Below are 22,390 nucleotides of genomic sequence, written 5' to 3' on the forward strand. Positions count from 1 at the left end.
CCATGCAGCCAAGCATAAATACTGTTTTATAATCTGTTGCCTGCGGTCCAGGTTGCCGATGCCTTTACACACCCCCACATCCATGTACGCGAATACGCGATCATCAACGAGGGTCAGGTCCCAGTGGCCAAGCTTTAGAAGAAAGATGTGTATGTGGGAGAAGTGCATGCTGGGTGAAAAAGCCTGGTTTCATGCATCAGTGAAAGGTTAAGCAGATGGTTTTAAGTAACTAGCTTCTTCTTTATTCTTTTTGTACATTAGTTTTTTTCAGAATCTTGCTTGTTCTTCTGTTGCTTAGGTTCTTTCTTTCCCATAGTCCCCCTCAGTCTCTCAATCTTTTGAGTTTCCTATTCGTTGTCTTGTTTCGCAGGTTCCCCCTTACTGTTCTTATTATTAAGTTCTACCTAATTCCCAAGGGTTTTTATTCTTTAGGTGCACGCTTATTTCCCAGGTCTCTCATTTGTCCTTGTAGGTTTGTCTTCATCCAATAGACTTCTTATAATTCAGTTTGCTTTCTATTACCTAGCTTCTCCCTAATTTTATCGCCTCGCAGCTTTTTCCAAGGTTCTCCAGTTTGCCTTGGCCGGGATTTCTCATGTTACACTACGGACCTTGAAAGATCAAACCAACAGCTGTCCAGAGTTTGTGCAGTAAACATTCTGCAGCTAACAGTTCTAATCAGCACTGACTGAGAATTTAGTAGCACCACTTGGCTATTTCTGATTATACAAAGTCTCATTTCAAGTATATAAACCAGAGCTTGTTGGACATGCAGTGGTATCCTAGTGGTTAAAGCCGTGGGTTGCCACTGTTGGGAACTTGACCAAGGCCCTTAACTTTCTCAGCTCCGGGGGCGTCGGACAATTACGGCCCCTGCACTCCCGTCCCAGTTGAATTATTAGAAGGTTTATGTAGGTTCAACTTCTTTACCTGTGATTGTGTTTTTAACATGAATGTATAATCAGGTGGTTTATGACAATCTTCATCATTCAAGATTATAACCTAGAGGTTAAATACAGAAAAGGACCTGCAAATGTTGTGGCTGATGCTCTTTTAAAGTACTTAGAGGTGCACATAGACGCTTTGCTTGTCTTCTTTATTGTTTATCCAGGTTGATTGGATTTACGGACTTAATCTGACACCAAGGCCTTTCAGCCACAAATCAGAATAGGTGGAATGTCAAGTTAATAACTTCACAGGAAGCACTGATTGGATGGCAGATTGCTTGCACACAGAAGAACACCATTGCTGAGAAACTACTGTTTATCGTCTCTTGTTTACTTGCAGGTTTGAATAAGTAAGCTTTGTGGTTATTAGCATTGCTGTCTGTTCAGCAACAGACCCAAAAGGTCATTTTATGGCTTTGCTGTTACTGTTCATTGTCTTTTGTGCATCATGTATGTGTGGTTACTGTGTCTAGACACATAAGGTAAGGGGTGGGCGCCAAACCCAGTGTTTTTTAATTTGTAGTAGTTGATTAGGACTTGTTTTGTTGAATAGGGACAACTGAAATTGGGAGATATCTATTTAAGCACCTTAAATACATAGAAGATAAATAAGAATACCCCTACAGCCACAATAAAGTAGTGACAGGTTGTGTCTATGTGACTATGATGAGCCAAAACATTAGGACTAGCAATGTAATATGCTGTCAAAACAGCTCTGACCAAGATTCTACAAGACATCAAAAAAAGGATCCCATGGTATCTGGTACCAGGACATGACCAGCAGGTCCTTTAACTTCTGTATGTCGACTGGTGGATCATCCCACAGCGCATCCTGGTGCCATCTCTTCCACAGGAAACGATGCCTGTCCACATGATCTTAGAGGAAACAGGATTCATCAGAAAGTCAATTTTCTTGCATTGCTTTAATGTCCAGTTCTGATGCCTGCGTGCCCACTGTAGGTGCTTTTGATGGTGGATAGGTGTTGGCATTGGGCACGTTGACAGGTCTGTGACTATACAGCCCGTACACAGAAAGGTTCAACATTCATCACTCTCTCAGTATTAAAAATAATCCTCAATATGAGCCACAGTAGCTCTTCTTTTGGTTCATACCAGACATTCTCTGTGAGTCTCCTCAGTGAGTCTTGGCCGGCCAACAACCTGGACTGTTTGCTGCATGCCCCTTCACAAACCACTGTTAATATGTATTCACCACCCTGTCCATGAGCACCTCTTGCTGTTTCAAAGATACCTGTACTTTAACCCAGTTGTCTGGCCATATCAATTTATGTCTGATTATATCTGCTGCATTCAAGACACAGTAATATATCCCTGACTGTCACATGCACAAATGCTAATAAATAAGTACTGGTATACAGATTTTTGATGTGGGATGGTCCTAATTTTAGCTCATCAGCATATGTCAGTGTTTAATGAGATAAGAAAGTCAAATATCCTGATGATGCGAGGAATAAAAATAAGAATGATGTAAGACAGTGCAACCTCACTAGAGTACACAGTGTATGACACAAGCTTTAGTTAGTGGGTGTTCTGATTTAGCTTTGTTTGATTATATATACAGATTTTACTGGTGCCACCTCATTGGAAGGGGGGGGGGGGGGTAACTTCATGAAGTACAAACATATTAGCTTTTATCAGGAGTCTTCTCTGTGTATTAGGCAACCGGAGGTCAACCCCATTCAGCCCTTGTCACGGTTCTAAGCAGACCGCTTGCAGACCTCTAGCATGACATAAGAATTGGAAACGTCCATGCCATTTGCTGACCGTAACTGAAACCCATCCACAAATTTGGACAGCTTTGTGAGCAAAGGCGACCTTTCACCTGCCAGTGCACCTGCTGGTAATGAAAAATTCAAATACACCTGTCAGCGTGGCGCATTAATTACTGACTCCCTGTCATTCATTATACAGTAGATTCAATATTTTATGTTTCATATCTCACCATCAGTTCTCATCTTTCTGTAATGCATCTTCACTGCATTACATTTTCATAAGTAAATGGACAGCAGAAAACATCACAGTATGCTTACATTACATTTCAGGCATTTCCTAGACACTTTTATTCGGGGGGGCAGCGATCTTTTACATATTATGATCTATTAGCCTGGGTTCAAAACTTGGTGATTTTACGGCTGGTCAGGCGTCTACACTGACATGATTACGGTGTTCGAAACTCCTGCCGTGCACCCTGGGATGTTTTCCAGCCCCGCCATTACTCTGACCGGGATAGAGCTGTTGATGAAAATGAAACAGTGGCAGCTCAGTTGGCATGATCGCTGAGCCACTATTACCCTGCAAGATACAGCTGGGATGACCAGTATGGCAGGAATAAGGGCTTTAAGGGTATATAAATTTCACAGTTGCATAGGGTTGAATTGAATAGGGCTGAGGCCACTGAAGTTTTTCCCCACCGAACTCAGCAAATCATTTTTTAGAGTCCAGTTTGTGCACCGGGGCATGTCATGCTGTTGCTACAAGATTAGAAGCATGTTGTAGGGTTGGTTGTGTGTTAGGAACATGGGTCCTAACTACATGGGTTTCTGTCTAAAACAATTCAAATAAAAATGAAATCAACATGCTTATAGTCATTTATGGTCTAAACTTACAAAAAAGAGATATTAATACACAGACAGATCCATGTACACTTTAACTCGATGGAGTCTAACTACGCCTGGTTATATTGGAAGTTTATAGGAATTAAAAGGCCATGTTGCAATATTGAATGACATTGCATAATTTTATACACCACCAAATTGTTCATCTACTTTGCTGGATGTTTGTTTTTAAACCGGCAAATCATGTGGGCATTATTATTATTATTATTATTGTTGTTTTGTTGTTGTTGTTGATGATTTTGTTACTCATTAATATTATTATTGTTTTGTTTGTGTTTTTATAATTGTTGCTGTTTTTTATTATTATTCTGTATAATATTATTATTATTATTTTTATTTTTGTTATTATTCTTATTAGCATTGTTGTTGTTGTTGTATTTATTATTATTATTATTATTATTAGTAGTAGTAGTAGTAGTATTAGGAGTAGTAGTATTACCAGTATTTACTATTATTCTTATTAGCATTATTGTTGTTGTATTTATTATTGTTATTATTATAATTATTATTATTGTTGTTGTTTTATTTATTATTATTATTATTAGCATTATTGTTATTGGATTTATTATTATTATTATTGTTATTGTTATTATTAATTATTATTATAGTTGTTTTTGTTATTATTCTTATTAGCATTGTTGTATTTATTATTATTATTATTATTACTATTACTATTATAGTTGTTTTTGTTATCATTCTTATTCGCATTATTGTTGTATTTATTACTATTAGTAGTAGTAGTATTACTATTATTATTATTATTATTGTTGTTTTTGTTATTATTGTTGTTGTATTTGTTATTATTAATGTTGTTGTTTGTTGATGTTTTTGTTTGCTTATCATCATTGTTGTGGTTGTTGGAGTTGTTTTTGTTATTGTTTTTGCTGTATTTACTATTGTTGTATTTATTCATATTATTGTTGATGTTTTGTTGTTGTTTATTATTGTTATTGTTGTTTTTGATGTTTATTATTATTATTGTAAAAAAAACAGAATAAGTATGTCTGTCTGTTAGTATGTCTGTTATTCTGTCAGAATAAAAAAAAGAACAGTAGAGAACTCACTAAAACCACACACTGCCATGACAGAGTGCATGTACTATATAGTAGGTATGACCTGGAGTCATTGACCTAGGTCAGTGCACAGCGGATTTACTGCAGATGATGAGCAGCTTGGGCAGCATGCTGGAGCAGCAGGTAGTGTGGGTATAAACAGGCGTCTTGGATTTGTTCTGTTTTAACTTGTGGCAGAACATGCTTGAGGACTGTAATGAGCTGTATTTAAATATACAGGTTTCTGTCTGCAGTCTAATCCAGAACGTATTCTTACCATGCGCCGAGTGTTTCGGGTGTTACCGATCTTACTGCAACCCTGACCGGGATGAAGTAGTTTTGGAAAAGAATAATAATTGAAATTGGCATTAGTAAATGTAAACACTGATCATGCAGCTGTTGTGGTGCCAGTGTACACCAAGTCATTACATAATTAGAGTCTAGGAGGGTGTAATACAGCCCTCGTCTCTCGTTTACCATCAGCCTTCGGCAGCAAACAGATTGCAGTTACTGGAAGGAAACCAACTGGAACGTTGTATTAGCCATTGTGCAGTTCCATCGAAAACACCAACAGATTCTTAAGCACTACAAACATTGCTTAACTAGAGCCATCAGACAAGAAGTAAAACTTGATCCAGCTCTTCAGTTAATGTTTTAAAATCAAGATGATTACAGTCATTTATGATCTGAACATAATGAAAGCTTTTAATCAGTAGCGGATGAACACGATCGATCGCGGGACGATTGATGCTCACTTTAAAGTCACTGCTTCACTCGAGTATCGATATCACAAGCAGACCTAAAGAAGCTTCTGTTTTCCACATGAGCGACTGCATTGTTGGAGTGAAACCAGAAGGAAGAGAGAATATTTTTGTCTCCAGACTAGTGCTTACAGCATGCTGAGGCTGGCGTTTGGGAAACCCCCAGAAACATACTGAAGTCTTCTGCTTTCTACTGAAGAAGGGCTTTACTAAAGCTGATAAATTACACAGTTGACGTGCAGATCATAATTTGAAAATGACAAGGTTCTTGGAAACTCTAGATCTTTTACCTACGGCAATTTAAGCTTGGCCTTATATATATATATATATATATATAAATAATGCGCCATATGGAATTCTATATCAGGTTTATCAGGTTGCAAATATGTGCTCTTATAAAGGATTCTGTTGGGCATCAGCACCCATGCCATGGGTGATCTGCAGATATATGGGTCAGTGGGACTGGGACAGTGGTAGCCTAGTGGGTAGGGCTTTGGGCTATCAACTGAAAAGTTGAGAGTTTGAATCTTAGCTCTGCCATTTAGCCACAGTTGGACCCTTGAGCAAGGCCCTTAACCCTGTCTGCTCCAGGGGCACTGTACAATGGCTGATCCTGCGCTCTGACCCCAGTTTCCAAACAAGCTGGAATATGCAAAGAAAGAATTTCGTTGTACTGTACACCTGCATATGTACAGTATATATGACAAATAACGGCATTCTATTCATATATGCTTAAATTGGTATTTTGGAGAGACCTCAAAACTACACCTTTTCCCATAAACTCCATGTCTATTATAGCAGGACAACCACCTCATTCTATACTCGCTACAACAGTGTGGCTTCATAGACATAGAGTGCATGTGCTTGACTGGCCTGTCTGCAGTCCAAATCTGTCTCCTATTGAAAATGTATGGCGCATCATTAAGAGGAGAATCGGACCACGGCGAGCACTGACCATTGAGCTGCTTAAGTCTTGTATATAGCGATTGCAAAACTTTAACAATTTGTATCCTGGGCCGCTCAGGTGGCGCAGCGGTAAAGTACGCTAGTGCACCAGAGTTGAGGATCTGAATGCATCGCATTGAATCTCGACTCTACCTCTCCGACTAGGTTGGGCGGCAGCATGAACAACGATTGACTGTTGTTCAGGGTTAGAGGGTAGAGAGTCGGATCATAGGTCCTCATAACTGGTACAACTGTGGCCCCTGCTGGCTGACTGATGGCGCCTGCACAGGGCTGAGGAATAATGCTGATGGGGGTGTGACCCTCCGTACACAGCATCCATTAGTGTATGAACGCGACTTGTGCAGGTGAAAAATGCACTATCTGTACTGATTGCGTACCGGAGGGGGTGCAAGTCAGTTGAGAGGCATCAGCAGTGAAGAGTCGAACCAGTATAGAGGATGCAATCAGGGTAATTGGACACGACTAAAATATGGGAGAAAAGATTGGGGGGAAAAAGTGGGGAAAAATAGATAATAAAAAAATAAATAAATAAATTTGTCCTAGCTTATTTGATTTAGTTAAGTCATTGAAGTCACTGAAAATCTTTTCTTTGTCCTTTAGTCTGTTAAATAAATGTTTTAGTAAATTAACAAATTTCAGTTTTATCGCATTTTATTGCATGTATTATTTTGTACCAAATCACTTGTTGACATCACCTGATTAAAATAACATTATTATTTATTTATTTATTTATTTTTACCTCATAACTAGCCCTAAATTAGCTTGTCCTAACTTTTTTTTTTAATGTGTTGCAGGCCTGAAGTGCAAGAAAGAATTTATATATAAAGAAAAGCTTAGTTTTAAGGAACTCCAGTGGCCTGCATAGAGCGTTGACCTCAGCCCCACTGAACAGCTTTGGAAGAATGAACTGGAACATCGATTGAGGCTTTCTTGACCAACATCAGTGCCCAACCATACAAATGCTCTTTTGACTGAATGGGCACTAATTCCCATCGACATACTTCAAAGACTTGTGAGCAGCCTTCTCAGAAGAGTGGCTGCTGTTAAAGATCATATAAAAGTCACTCTATATTAACTATATTCTATATAAGTCTATATAAGTCACTATATTCTATTATGAAATAGAATGTCCAAAACGCTCATGATCACCAATAGTCCGACTTGTGACTCTTAGTGAATTGATGTAAAAAAAATTAAATGTACTGCGTACTACCTAGGGCCCAAATTCAAAGTCATGATTGCTGGTGCCTTTTTTGCATAAACTATTTAGTACAAAAATATGCTGGTTCTACTTTATTTTTAATCTTTAGTAGCAAAAAAACTCTTGGGACAAGCTCTATATTCAGTATAAATACACTAAACAGTGGTGTGGAAAAGTAACTGCCCCCCTTGCTATTGCCTCCATTTACATTTTCAGCATTTAGCAGACGCTTTTATCCAAAGCAACTTGCACTATTGTGACAGTATACTGTCAAAGTAATTGAGCATTAAGGGCCTTGTTCAAGGGCCCAACACTGGAACCTGGCCGTGATGGGGCTTTGACCAGCAACCTTTTGATTACTAGTCCAGTACCTTAACCACTAGGCTACAACTGCTTACATTATGACACATTATCCTGGATTAATAAAATGTTATACATAATGTTATGATGTTCTCTTTATGTAATATCATAAAAAGATATCACACAGTGTATAAATATAAACTAAATTATTCAACAGCAGTTAAATATAAACATACTTAAAGTATATTTATTTACTAGAGTGTCTCTAGGAATCAATCTCCTACTAAAAAGCAGACGACAGGTACCCATCTAGGCGTAAATCCTGGTTAAGTGAACCTTTATGGCCCGTGCTGGTCCACGCCGTGTTGACGCTGGGGGCAAATATTGGCAGTTTTAGCTGTTTATTGTCAGTGAGGCTGAGGGAATAATCTTTAAATATTGGTCCTGCCTGAAGGATCTGAGTCCGCGAGAGGACTTACGCTACAGAGCCGCTGCTCTGCTTTCAGCGAGTGGAGGTCACGTCTTTTTATGTGGAGCGCTCTTTGAGAAACGTACACAATGAGAGCTATTTGAGCTCATCGTTGCGTCGCTGCAAATGAGCAGCAAGAGGACTGTTCAGCCCAGAAAAAGAGAGAATAAAAATAAGGAAGAAAACGTGTATGACTAGTGCATCATTCTTTTTGCAGCTGTACTGAGTTAAGTGTCTTTCTCAGCTGTGGAGGAACTTGTTCACCGTAATGCTGTGCAACAGAGAGTCGCTTCCCCCCTCCAGATCCTATTAAGACCACCAGCTGGAGCGCCCATTCACACACATTCACACACATATTGCTTCGGATTCCGTCTTCCTGTTGTGCGGATGTTAAAACAACATATCCAAGATTCCGCTTGTGGTTCTTAAAACAAAGCCCGGCAGTGTACGGCGGGAGGAGGGGTTGTGCGCATGACAAACGACTCTTTATTCTTGTCTTTATGGTGCAAAACAAATGTTTCCCCGAGCGTCACCAGTGGAGCAGGAATAAATTAAAAGCAAACCGTAAATCAGCCTCGTTTCTTTAAGATAATATGGTTCTAATGTCTGGAATGGCTTGAGGCTGGGAAATTCAGTTTAGTTTAGGTTTATGTTAAACATTCTCTTAACTGTGTTAGATCAGTTACTAATTTTAAAAACTGATCATAAATTCCCTCTATCTTGACTAAAGTTCTAGCTCCAACTGAGGAAAAACAGTCCCAAAGCATAATGCTACCACCACCATGCTACACTGTGGGAATGGTGTTCTTCTGTTGATGTGCATTGTTGTTTTAGCGCCAAACATACCTTTTGGAATAATAGCCAAAATATTCAACCTTGGTCTCATCAGACCATAACACATTTTCTCACATGCTTTCTGCAAACGTGGTGTAGGTTTTTGCAAAATGTAGCTGAGCTTGGATGTTTTTATGACATCTGTCTTGCCACCCTACCCCACAGTCCAGACATTTGAAGAATACAGGAGATTTTCTCATGTTGTACACAACCAGAACTTGGCAGAAATTCCTGCAGCTCCTTTAATGTTGCTGGAGGCCTCTTGGCAGCCTCCCAATTTCATCAGTTTTGAAGAACTGTCCAATTCTTGGTAACGTAACTATTGTGTCATATTTAATCCACTTGATGATGAGCATATTCAAAGTGTTCTACAGTATATGTAATGCCTTGGGAATTTCACTGATTGTACCCATGTCCTTACTGATAGCTTTCAACAGTGAGATCCTTTGATGCTTTGTAAGCTCTTTGTGGATCATGGCTTGTACTGTAAGATGCAACTAAGTAAATATCAGAAAAATCCTACTAGAAGAGCTGAACTTTATATTAATCAGAGTCATTTAATCAGGTGTCACTGACTACTGTTTAACATGACATTGAATGTGATCATTCTAAACAAAAAGCCACAACCCAAAGCCACATCACCAGTTTGTTTTTAATTGAATTGTACAGATTATAGGTCACATTACAGGTGGAAATAAATCTGAAATGATTTATCTTGGTCTCATTTATTATATCACAAAAACCTGGCATTGTAAAATGGGTGTGTAGCCTTGTTATATCCACTGTAGATACAACTGAAAGTCCCAAAAATGTCTGTTTTTAATTGAATTGTACAGATTATAGGTCACATTACAGGTGGAAATAAATCTGAAATGATTTATCTTGGTCTCATTTATTATATCACAAAAACCTGGCATTGTAAAAGGGGTGTGTAGCCTTGTTATATCCACTGTAGATACAACTGAAAGTCCCAAAAATGTCTGTTTAAACATTTAGTCCATTTAAAGTTAGCGTCCTGTGACCCTTGTAATCAGAGCGTATCTGCTAGAGTGAAGTGGAAAGTCTACAAGACAACAGTGAGGTCTGTTATATAAGCTTATATAAGATGATGATACTGCTTTGAAAAAGCTGATTTTGTGTGTTGCTGGAGTTGTTAGACAGTAGTGCATCAGTAGTGTAGCTAATACTAATCAGATCTTACCTGTTGGTCGCTCAGTAAGTAGATGTACTGGTAGTCCGGACTGAACACCATGTCACGCAAGATCGGGCTCCCTTCCACAACTGTAACCGTCTCATACAGCGGAGCATTCTGGGAAGGTGGAGGAACGTCATCCACTCTGATCTGAGAAGACAGAGAAAAAGAAAGGATCTGATATTGGTGCCTAGAATTCTGACCACATAAATGGTGGAACAATAGACATTTAAGTGATGCAGCGATCTAATCAGCGGTCTAATGAGCAAGCCCACTACCACTATATTCCCAGGCAGTGCTATCAACCTAGCCGGGCATCCAAACAAGCACAGTTGGCCATGACTAAATGACAAAATCAAAAGGGTTACATTCTTGCTTTCAACCTCTTCGGGCTGACGATTTTAGAAATTAATAAAAGGGTTCTCTATATGCAGTACGGCTCCACCACTGGCAGGTGAAAAGAAGTGGTCAGCGACTACATGCCAAACTTTAAATATGGAAGGGAGCCAAGATATTCTTGGCTCTCCTCAGTCAGCTCAGGAGTGATGCAAGTAGCAAGAGAATTAAAAAGGGGAACTGCCAATTATCAGACTGGATTGAAGGTCAACATAACACCGTTGTCAAAGCACTGATGCAAATATTAAATTACTTCATTTAAAACCATTTTAGTCCTTAAAACAGCATGATATGTTCAAATGTTATTTCTTCTAACCTATTTAAAAAAGCACAGAACATTCTGAATGATGAACGTATTTGGCTGCATTACATACAGTAACAAACATAAAGCACATTTGTTTTCATCTACCTGGACCTTATTTATTCATGGCATGCTCCTGAATGAAGCGCCCTCTCCTCCTTCTACTTTGTCCATGTGATTAGAGTTTTCTTTCCTGCAGGGCAGCCACTGAGTCCACAGTGAAATATAGCTTGTTTCACTGTGGACAGTGTCACCCATGTTCCAGGAGCCTCTAATTCACAGCAGATCTGTTTTTTTTAGCAGTTACTTTATCACACTGGATCACATCTGAACAGCTGGAATCAATTTCCTCTCAGGATAAGCTTGACAAGTAACCCACTGTTTAATGTATTTACATATGGATGCAGTCAAACTTAATAGTTCTATTCATATGGGCACAGAGAAGTCTCCAGGTGTAGTCAATCATGTTCAGTAACGAAGCATAATGCAGCTGTGCTATTAAATTATATTATAATATATTATACTATGCTAAGCTATACCATAATATACTATACTAATATTATATTATACAACCTCAAATCAGAAAAAGTTGGGACAGTATGGAAAATGCAAATAAAATAAAAATGCAGTGTTCCTTACATTTACTTCGACTTTTATTTGATTGCAGACAGTTTGAACCTGAGATATTTCATGTTTTGTCTGCTCAACTGGAAGAAGAGGGTACGGGTACTGGACTGGCCTGCCTGCAGTCCTGACCTGTCCCCAACAGAGAATTTTGAAATGAAAAATGCGACAACGACGACCCAGTACTGTAGCACATCATAAGACGTGTTTGCAGGAAGAATGGGACAAAATAAAAGCTGAAACACTAAATCACTTGGTATCCTCGGTGCCAAAACGTCTATTAAGTGTGGTGAAAACAAATAGCAACATTACAAAGTGGTAAATGCTTGACTGTCCCAACTTTTTTGGAATATGTTGCAGACCTGATATGAAGGAATGGATGTTTATTACTAAATGAAATGAAGTTGAGCAGACAAAACATGAAATATCTCGGGTTCATCCTGTCTGCAATCAAATAAAAGTCGAAGTAAATGTAAGAAACTCTGTGTTTTTATATTATTTGCATTTTCCATGCTGTCCCAACTTTTTCTGATTTGGGGTTGTATATGATATGATATATTAGTGGACACCACAGCGCATCAGATGCCCTTTCTGATGCAACCGTCTTATATATCCATATATATATAATTATATAATATAATTATTATAATATAATAATAAAATAATAAAAATTTTTGCATCTTTAGTGCTGGTCCCATGGGGTTGGACAATGAAACTGAAACACCTGGTTTTAGACCACAATAATTTATTAGTATGGTGTAGGGCCTCCTTTTGCGGCCAATACAGCGTCAATTCGTCTTGGAAATGACATATACAAGTCCTGCACAGTGGTCAGAGGGATTTTAAGCCATTCTTCTTGCAGGATAGTGGCCAGGTCACTACGTGATGCTGGTGGAGGAAAACGTTTCCTGACTCGCTTCTCCAAAACACCCCAAAGTGGCTCAATAATATTTAGATCTGGTGACTGTGCAGGCCATGGGAGATGTTCAACTTCACTTTCATGTTCATCAAACCAATCTTTCACCAGTCTTGCTGTGTGTATTGGTGCATTGTCATCCTGATACACGGCACCGCCTTCAGGATACAATGTTTGAACCATTGGATGCACATGGTCCTCCAGAATGGTTCGGTAGTCCTTGGCAGTGACGCGCCCATCTAGCACAAGTATTGGGCCAAGGGAATGCCATGATATGGCAGCCCAAACCATCACTGATCCACCCCCATGCTTCACTCTGGGCATGCAACAGTCTGGGTGGTACGCTTCTTTGGGGCTTCTCCACACCGTAACTCTCCCGGATGTGGGGAAAACAGTAAAGGTCGACTCATCAGAGAACAATACATGTTTCACATTGTCCACAGCCCAAGATTTGCGCTCCTTGCACCATTGAAACCGACGTTTGGCATTGGCACGAGTGACCAAAGGTTTGGCTATAGCAGCCCGGCCGTGTATATCGACCCTGTGGAGCTCCCGACGGACAGTTCTGGTGGAAACAGGAGAGTTGAGGTGCACATTTAATTCTGCCGTGATTTGGGCAGCCGTGGTTTTATGTTTTTTGGATACAATCCGGGTTAGCACCCGAACATCCCTTTCAGACAGCTTCCTCTTGCGTCCACAGTTAATCCTGTTGGATGTGGTTTGTCCTTCTTGGTGGTATGCTGACATTACCCTGGATACCATGGCTCTTGATACATCACAAAGACTTGCTGTCTTGGTCACAGATGCGCCAGCAAGACGTGCACCAACAATTTGTCCTCTTTTGAACTCTGGTATGTCACCCATAATGTTGTGTGCATTGCAATATTTTGAGCAAAACTGTGCTCTTACCCTGCTAATTGAACCTTCACACTCTGCTCTTACTGGTGCAATGTGCAATTAATGAAGATTGGCCACCAGACTGGTCCAATTTAGCCATGAAACCTCCCACACTAAAATGACAGGTGTTTCAGTTTCATTGTCCAACCCCTGTATATATATACATATGGGACCAGCACTAAAGATGCACTAATTTTTATTATTTTATTATTATATTATAATAATTATATTTATTATATTATATTATATTGTATTATATTATATTAATTATATTTATTATATTATAAATTTATATTTATTATATTATAAATTTATATTTATTATATTATATTTAATTATTGTATATTAATTATATTATATTATATTAATTACATTACATTATATTATATTACATTGCAGGACATCACAGCACATCAGATGAACTTTCTGATGCAACCCTCCTACATATCCAGGCTTGGGACCAGCACTAAGGATGCACTAATGTGTGCCACCCCAACCCCGCCACCCCAACCCCACCACCCCATGGCTAGGTTTACTTAACGCCATGTGCCTTGCATATTTGTAAGCCCAGCCCAGGATTCAAACCCCTGGAACTCAGGCACTGCTGTTACCAGCAGCTCGGCTCCTACGATTACACCACACAAGCTCACACTGTATATTAGATACAACGTATAAAATATAGTAAAGATTTATATAATTTATATTTAATAAAATATATAACAATAATGTAACTAAAAATATGAATAAACAGATAAAAATACAAACAAAAGACTTGATGCTTACTGGACTGAGAGAAAAACTTTTTTTCCTTTAACAAATCTACCTAATGCTGCAACATTTCTCATTTTCCTACAGGTTTAATTTCCTGTTGCTGCGTTTCCTTCACTTTGTACTGACAGTCCTGTTATTCTGCAGTATTTTAATTGGTTTGCCTCTCTCTGAAGTGCCAAATACTGAGCGCTGACCCAGAAAAATTTTTCTTTGGATGAGTTCAGAAAGGCAAAACACATGCAGACAGCAAATTCAGATTATTGTTTACAGACAGCAGATAGATCTAACATACTGCTTACCATGAGAGGGAAGATAAAAACTGACGACATTTTAATGATACTCTGCTACTAAAAAGGCATGTGAACGTGCACCGCGGTGTGCAGTCGCGAACGCGCAGATACTCGAACCCTCGCTGTTCATCATTAGCGACTCCTGTTTCCTTACAGGCCTAATTAAAGCCGTCAGCGTGTGCTGCTCAAAGACTGTCAAAACTTGTTTGAAGCTATTACAAAAGGGAAACGGAACACACACACACGTCAACTACTGTAAATATAAATATACGTATAAATATTATATACATATACAAGATTCACCGATCAGGCATAACATCATATCCTAATATTGTGCTGGTCCGCCTTTTGCTGCCAAAACAGCCCTGACCCGTTGAGGCATGGACTCCACTACACTCCTAGAGGTGTGCTGTGGTATCTGGCACCAAGATGTTAGCAGCAGATCCTTTAACTCCTGTAAGTTGTGAGGTGCGGCCTCCATGGATCGGACTTGTTTGTCCAGCACGTCCCACAGATGCTTTATTGGATTGAGATCTGGGGAATTTGGAGGCCAAGCCAACACCTCAAACCATTCCTGAAGCATTTTTGCTTTGTGGCAGGGTGCATTATCCTGCTGAAAGAGGCCACAGCCATCAGGGAATACCGTTTCCATAAAAGGGAGTACATGGTCTGCAACAATGCTTAGGTAGGTGGACGTGTCAAATTAACATCCACATGGATGGCAGGACCCAAGGTTTCCCAGCAAAACATTGCCCAAAGCATCACACTGCCTCCACCATAGTGCATCCTGGTGCCATGTGTTCCCCAGATAAGTGACGCACACGCACCCGGCCATCCATGTGATGTAAATGAAAACGTGATTCATCAGACCAGGCCACCTTCTTCCATTGCTCCGTGGTCAAGTTTCGATGCTCACGTGCCCATTGTTGGTGCTTTTGGCAGTGGACAGGGGTCAGCATGGGCACCCTGACTGGTCTGCGGCTATGCAGCCCCATAGGCAACAGACTGCGATGCACTGTGTAGACACTTTTCTATCAGAACCAGCATTAACTTCTTCAGCAATCTGAGCTACAGTAGCTCGTCTGTTGGATCAGATCACTCGAACCAGCCTTGGCTCCCCATGTGCATCAATGAGACTTGGCTGCCCATGACCCTGTCGCCGGGTTAACCACTATTTCTTCCCTGGACCAGTTTTGATAGATACTGACCACTGCAAACACCCTACAAGAGCTGCAGTTTTGGAGATGCTCTGACCCAGTCGTCTAGCCATCACAATTTGGCCCTTGTTAAACTCTCTTGAATCCTCACGCTTGCCCATTTTTTCTGCTTCTAACACATCAACTTTGAGGATAAAATGTTCACTTGCTGCCTAATATATTCCACCCACTAACAGGTGGCGCGATAAAGAGATAATCAAGTGTTATTCACTTCACCTGTCAGTGGTCAGTGTATGAATGTACAGTATATATGCACAGCTCAGAAAAGTATACCTGCATTTCTGCAAGCAAATACACATACAAACAAGACAAAGCCTAATGTAAAATATCACTGACAGTGATGAAAGCTGATGATAATGAGAGGGTTTTATGACAGAAACTGAAAAATAATGTTGTAAAACTAATAAAACTACAGAAATGCAGACTGCGGAATGAAAAGAGACAGTGGGAACAATACAGACGCAACCCTGACATATTCAGACCCTCTCCTAAACGTCTGAGTTGGCCCGGAGTGAAACCATCATCAGCGTGTTAATTATCTGCCTCCTCAATGCCGCAGTGCAGTAATTAGGGTTGACAAGGTGGTGTCAATTAGTCAAAAAATGCCATATTGGGTGTCAAAAGTTGCCGGCCAAGCCACGGCGCGAGAGTCAAGCAGCAGCAGGACAGAAGGTTCTGGAATATGACTGACTCGAGATACAGTTTGTCAATGCATGCACCACCAGCTGTAGTGTCGCGCTTTGGCAGCCGTCAGAAACTGGTTAGCACGTTGCTTTAGCCTGCATTAGCATTTTTCAGATCATCAATGTGTCAAGGAGGAATTATAACGCTCCACGCTCGTCACTCGGTGATTCTTATATAGAATTTTTTTATTCCAAAAACAGTGCCAAGCGCTTCTTTGACTTTTGGGTTCAAGCTGAAACTGTTATGTCTTCACTTTAAGTCTGCAAAACAAAACAAAGCTTTGTTTCTATCGGGACGATGGTTACTGCAGGCATATTGTTACACCCCAAGACATTGTGGGCTCATAGGAACAATGACAGTTTTAATGCATTAGTGATGGCAACTTGAGGACGCCAAGATGTCCACTTTCACCAAATAAACAAGCTTGCTGACCACATAAATGTAGAAAACTTTAAAAATACTGTGGGCGGCACGGTGGCTCGGTGGGTAGCACTGTCGCCTCACAGCAAGAAAGTCCTGGGTTCGATCCCCAGGCGGGGCGGTCCGGGTCCTTTTTGTACGGAGTTTGCAAGTTTTCCCCGTATCTGCAGGGGTTTCCTCCGGGCGCTCCGGTTTCCTCCCACAGTCCAAAAACATGCAGTCAGGTTAATTGGAGACACTAAATTGCACTATAGGCGAATGGGTGTGTATATATGTGTGTGTGTGTGTGTGTTTGTGTATATGCATGTCTGCCCTGCGATGGACTGGTGCCCCGTGCAGGGTGTTACTGTGTGCCTTGCGCCCATTGAAAAGCTGGGTTAGGCTCCAGCACCCACCCCCCGACCCTAATTGGTTAAGCGGTTAAGAAAGTGAATCCAGTCCATCGCAGGGCAGACACACAAACACACCCATTCGCCTATAGGGCAATTCAGTGCCTCCAATTAACCTGACTGCATGTTTTTGGACTGTGGGAGGAAACCGGAGCTCCCGGAGGAAACCCACGCTGACACAGGGAGAACATGCAAACTCACTCCGCACAGAAAGGACCCAGACCGCCCTGCCTGGGGATCGAACCCAGGACCTTCTTGCTGTGAGGCGACAGTGCTACCCAACGAGCCACCGTGCCGCTAAAACCCAAGCGGACACGCGAAGAACATGCAAACTCCACACAGAAAGGACCTGGACCGTGCCACCTGGGGATCGTACCCAGGACCTTCTTGCTGTGAGGCGACAGTGCTACCCACCGAGCCACCGTTCTGCCTTAAATGAAACTCGTTTTAATTCATTTAATTTATTTGAAATAGGGGTCTGGGGGCACGGTGGCTCAGTGGGTAGCACGGGTAGCCTCAAGTAAAGCGTAAAATAAATGGGGTACATTAGGATGGCGTTAATGCTCAGGTACTCAGGTACCAGCATCAAGCCTGGACTACCATGCATATGAGCTTTAATAAGGGTTTAAAAAAAGAAAAAAAAAACACCTTGGCCTACATTGTGTATAATCTTTGATATATCTTTAATCTCTCTAGATCTACACAAATGAATCTGATTTTAGTTGTTACCCAAGTTCAGTTTGCGAAAACCCCTGAAGCCTTCGTTATTCACACATTCCTTCTCAAAAGGAACAGTTGGCTCTTTTAGCCAGAGGCGTACCAAAAAAGATTAAGCAGCACAGGTCACGTCAAAGACAAGCAGTGTACCGTAAAGTAACCTTGCGTCAGTACTGATGGCATCTGCACCACCTTTTAGAAAAGACGCTGAGTCGCTGTTCAAGATGGTTCCTGAGATGCACATATCCTTTTTGGGTCATCCATCATGACCCACGCAGCTTTCAACTCGTCAAACCCTTCCATTTACGGGATAAACCGAACTAGCCAGAGCTTGTCTTCATGGGCACTTACGTCGGCACCTGGCACCGAACAGCAACACTTAGAGCACGTCAAAACAGAGAAGCTTTCACTCCGGCGTGGTCCACTTAAACCAAACAACCTGCCATCCCGACACAAGGCAGAGGAGCTATACCCACAGTGAAAGTGCCAGCCTTCTTCTGACTTCCTGTCCGGTAGTAACACGGTATGGATGTGTGTGTATAAGCAGTGTGGATGTCACTAACAAAAGCTCATGAACCAACCACAGGTGGTGTCTTTTAAGAGCACTTAAACCTGTAAATATTTCTAATTTATCAGAAGGTAGACGTTATTAATAGGTACATTGTGAACATGAAGGGGTGCACGTGATCAGCAACAATACCTAAATAGGTAATGCTCTACTGGTATTGGTACTCCCAATGTTTACTAAGAAATCACGTCCTCAACCCTTACCATCCTATCACCAGCCTGAACTGTTCATACAAGGCAGGGGTTTCACCAAATTCAGGCCCCACCATCTGCAGTTTATAGATTTGCAAGACAGGGCAACCTTTTTCCAATCTGCAACTGTCCAGGTTTAATCAATCTGTGCCCACTGTGTAGCCTCACTTGATGTCAGCTTAAACCAGTCTGGGCATTCTTCTCTGTCCCCTGTTATCAAGATGTTTTAGCCTGCTGAACTTCTACTCTTTGGATGTTTCTAGAAATGGTTGTACAAGAAAAAAGCCTTGCACCAATCCTTCACCAACAGCCATAACATTAGCTCCACCTACCATATAGAAGCACTTTTACGTTCTACAATTACTGACTGTAGTCTATCTATTTCTCTACATACTTTTTTTAGCCTGCTTTCACCCTGTTCTTCAATGGTCAGGACCTCCACAGGACCACCACAGAGCAGGTATTATTTAGGTGGTGGATCATTCTCAGCACTGCAGTGACACTGACATGGTGGCGGTGTGTTAGTGTGTGTTGTGCTGGTATGAGTGGATCAGACACAGCAGCGCTGCTGGAGTTTTTAAATACTGTGTCGACTCACTGTCCACTCTATTAGACACTCCTACCTAGTTGGTCCACCTTGTAGATGTAAAGTCAGAGAAGATCGCTCATCTATTGCTGCTGTTTGAGTTGGTCATCTTCTAGACCTTCATCAGTGGTCACAGGACGCTGCCCACACGGCTCTGTTGGCTGGATATTTTTGGTTGGTGGACTATTCTCAGTCCAGCAGTGACAGTAAGGTGTTAAAAAACTCCAGCAGCTCTGCTGTGTCTGATCCGCTCATACCAGCACAACACACACTAACACACCACCACCATGTCAGTGTCACTGCAGTGCTCTGAATGATCCACCACCCAAATAATACCTACTCTGTAGTGGTCCCTGGAGAGTCCTGACCATTTGAAGAACAGCATGCAGAGACACAGATGGACTACATTCAGTAATTGTAGAACTACAAAGTGTTTCTATATTGTAACTGGAGCTGATAAAATGGACAGTGAGTGTAGAAACAAGGAGGTGGTTTTAAAGTTATGGCTGATCAGTGTGTATCACCCACTGTTTTATCCTGGTCAGGATTGCAGCAGGTCTGGATGTACTGGGAAACGCAAAGAGCAAGGAACACCCTGGACTGGGTGCCAATCCATTACAGAGCTTTAGCCACCTCCTGATATAGCCAATCATGTCTGCGTAGATGCCTTGATGACCAATACCACCGCAAAGATTTGAACCCAGATAAGTTGTGTTGGTGGGCTATCATAACACGTCTTGAAGCAACTCTAAAAAACCAACATCTAAAAGCCTAGGACAAAAGTGGGCTTGACCAGGGGTGTCCAGAGCTTCTCATTTGCCAAACAAGTAGAAACAAGCCAATTTGATATGGCTTTTGTCCTCTGGTCTAGTCCTTACCAAGTCCAGTTTGCAAGTCCTCTGCCACTTGCACCACCACCACCACCCTGACTAGAATGTATCCCCTTAGATGAACCTGAAGGTGTATGCAGCTTCTTTTTACTTTCTAGAGAAGGAGTCTCAGCTGTACCACATACGAAGAGTCATGCTATGCCCTCTATGAATCATCCACCACCAGTCAGCTGAGGCTGAATCTAAAGGAGCAATGAGGGAACCCTGTTAACCTACATCACAACCCACGGCCAGGTAAAAAACACAGAGATTTGAACCTTCTTGTACACATACCTTGTAATTTACTCATTCACTCAGATCCTCCTTGGGAATTAGCAATAAGTGCCGTCTAATTTCCATCTGATTGAGTTAAACAAACAACAAGACAAAACCGTACTTGATTTTCAACAGGTATAAATTTGGAACGATGCTAGCGGAATATTAAACGCTGCCTGCCCTCTCACCCTCTCGCTTCAAGTAACCTCACCCCCGACAATTCTCAATTCTCAATCCTCAATAACGATCCGGCTGAGCCCCGATGCAACTGCAACATCAATCGACACAGATAAGGCTAATTCAGATTTCGATACATTTTACTCCCTGCTTATTTCCATACACTCTAGGGCTGCCAAGGTAGAGGCGCCACCCAAACCATCTATTAATTAGCACACAGTAGAGGCCTTGCAGTGCAGCGTGAGGCGGACGGGTTTGATCACGGGCCAATTTCGACCTCATCGATCCCAGGGAGAGGAGAAACAAGAAAAAGATGGAAACAGAGTGGCTCGTTGTTGCCTGTTGGGATGTCCATTTCTGATCGATTGTGAGCCTCTCATTCTCTCAAGTACAGAATAATAATAATAATAAAAACGAGAGAGTTCTTAAAGTGGATCTGCAGTTCATTTTTCTTTTAGTTTCTCCTCTATTTTCGGTGGTATTCTCTGGCTAAGTACAGCAAGATGACCTTCCTTCATTGTCTGTTGCTCCTCATGATTAAATTGCAAGTTTGGAGGAACAAAAGCATGCAGCCATGAAAGCTTTTCAATTGTGTTTTCTATAAATGCAGCACAATATCTAAATGTTGAGATCTTCAGGCTGATTAGAAAGAAAAATCATTCGCTTACTCCGATAAGAAGGCATTATTTTGATGAAATATGAAGAGCCCGAGCAGGGGCAGTTTGGAAAAGCCTGTTTTGTTCGGTCATGGAAAAAGAGCGGCTATAATACTCTGTAAAATTGAGTTTGAACATTTTATTTATCACCAGCCTTATCAGTGCTGTCCCAGGAATTTGGACACTACAAAAACAGGCGCTTCAGACTGGAAGAAGATGAAAGCGATATGAAATCTGTAATGACCGTACAGATGAAAAAGACTGGGCGTATCTGTGTGTGTGTGTGTGTGGGGGGGGGGGGGGGTTTGCTGCCGGGATTAGAGAAGAGCCATGCGGTGCTGACTTTCAAGCCAAGCTCCCCAACCGGCCCAGCTGAATAGACTATCACCAGGAAAGCTCCATTTATGGGTCAAGATGCAGACAGAGTAAAAGGAAACAAAAGGACGGGGTGAAGGAAGGGGAAAAAATGACTGATCGTCCTACAATAGATGCTGGACTCATGATGGATGGCTATGTAGAAGCATAAAAATTGGATTATGTCGGGACATTAAGAAAGATGAGGTCCTCATAACCATGTGACAAATAAACGCTGATGCATAATAAAAATATCAGTAGCGGTACCAGAGTAAGAAGCGGTTACTGAGCCTGTTCTATTTTAGACATTACAGGACCAACTGGGAACACAAAACTAAAAGGTGAACTAAAGGTTCCAGTTCTAATGCTACAAAAACGGTCCAGTTCAGGTCTAGTACCAAAAACGCCACTTTATGCCCAAAGATTTCAGTTCCATGGGTAAAGGATCCAAAGCAACTTACATTTGTCACCCATAATGGAAAAGCCAAAAGAAGAACACAGAACTCAAACACACAAACAGAAATATTACTTTGGATGGTAAAATAATGATAATTTGGAATGAAAATTCATGGCACATGAAGAGATTTGGCACCATTCGACCTGAACGGGTTAGCTGGGTACGACCAGCCAAAACCTATCCCACCCCTTGGTTAAAAATAAAGCACTGAAGGTGAAAGACCAAGGACTGGATATTAAGGTTGCAATTGAGGGTTAAGGGCCTTGCTCAAGGTCC

At 41.2% G+C, this 22,390-nt stretch overlaps 1 protein-coding gene across 1 annotated transcript in view; it reads right to left on the reverse strand.

The window, feature by feature from the left end:
• Positions 1-22,390, reverse strand: part of plxna3 (plexin A3) — a 292,904-nt gene that overhangs the window by 144,601 nt on the left and 125,913 nt on the right. The window contains exon 4 of the mRNA XM_062999232.1: positions 10,368-10,508. Within this exon, the coding sequence (XP_062855302.1) occupies positions 10,368-10,508 (141 nt within the window). The remainder of the gene's footprint in view (positions 1-10,367; positions 10,509-22,390) is intronic.

The sequence above is a fragment of the Trichomycterus rosablanca genome, chromosome 7 (genome assembly GCF_030014385.1).
Source record: "Trichomycterus rosablanca isolate fTriRos1 chromosome 7, fTriRos1.hap1, whole genome shotgun sequence".
In the NCBI taxonomy this organism is placed as follows: domain Eukaryota; kingdom Metazoa; phylum Chordata; class Actinopteri; order Siluriformes; family Trichomycteridae; genus Trichomycterus; species Trichomycterus rosablanca.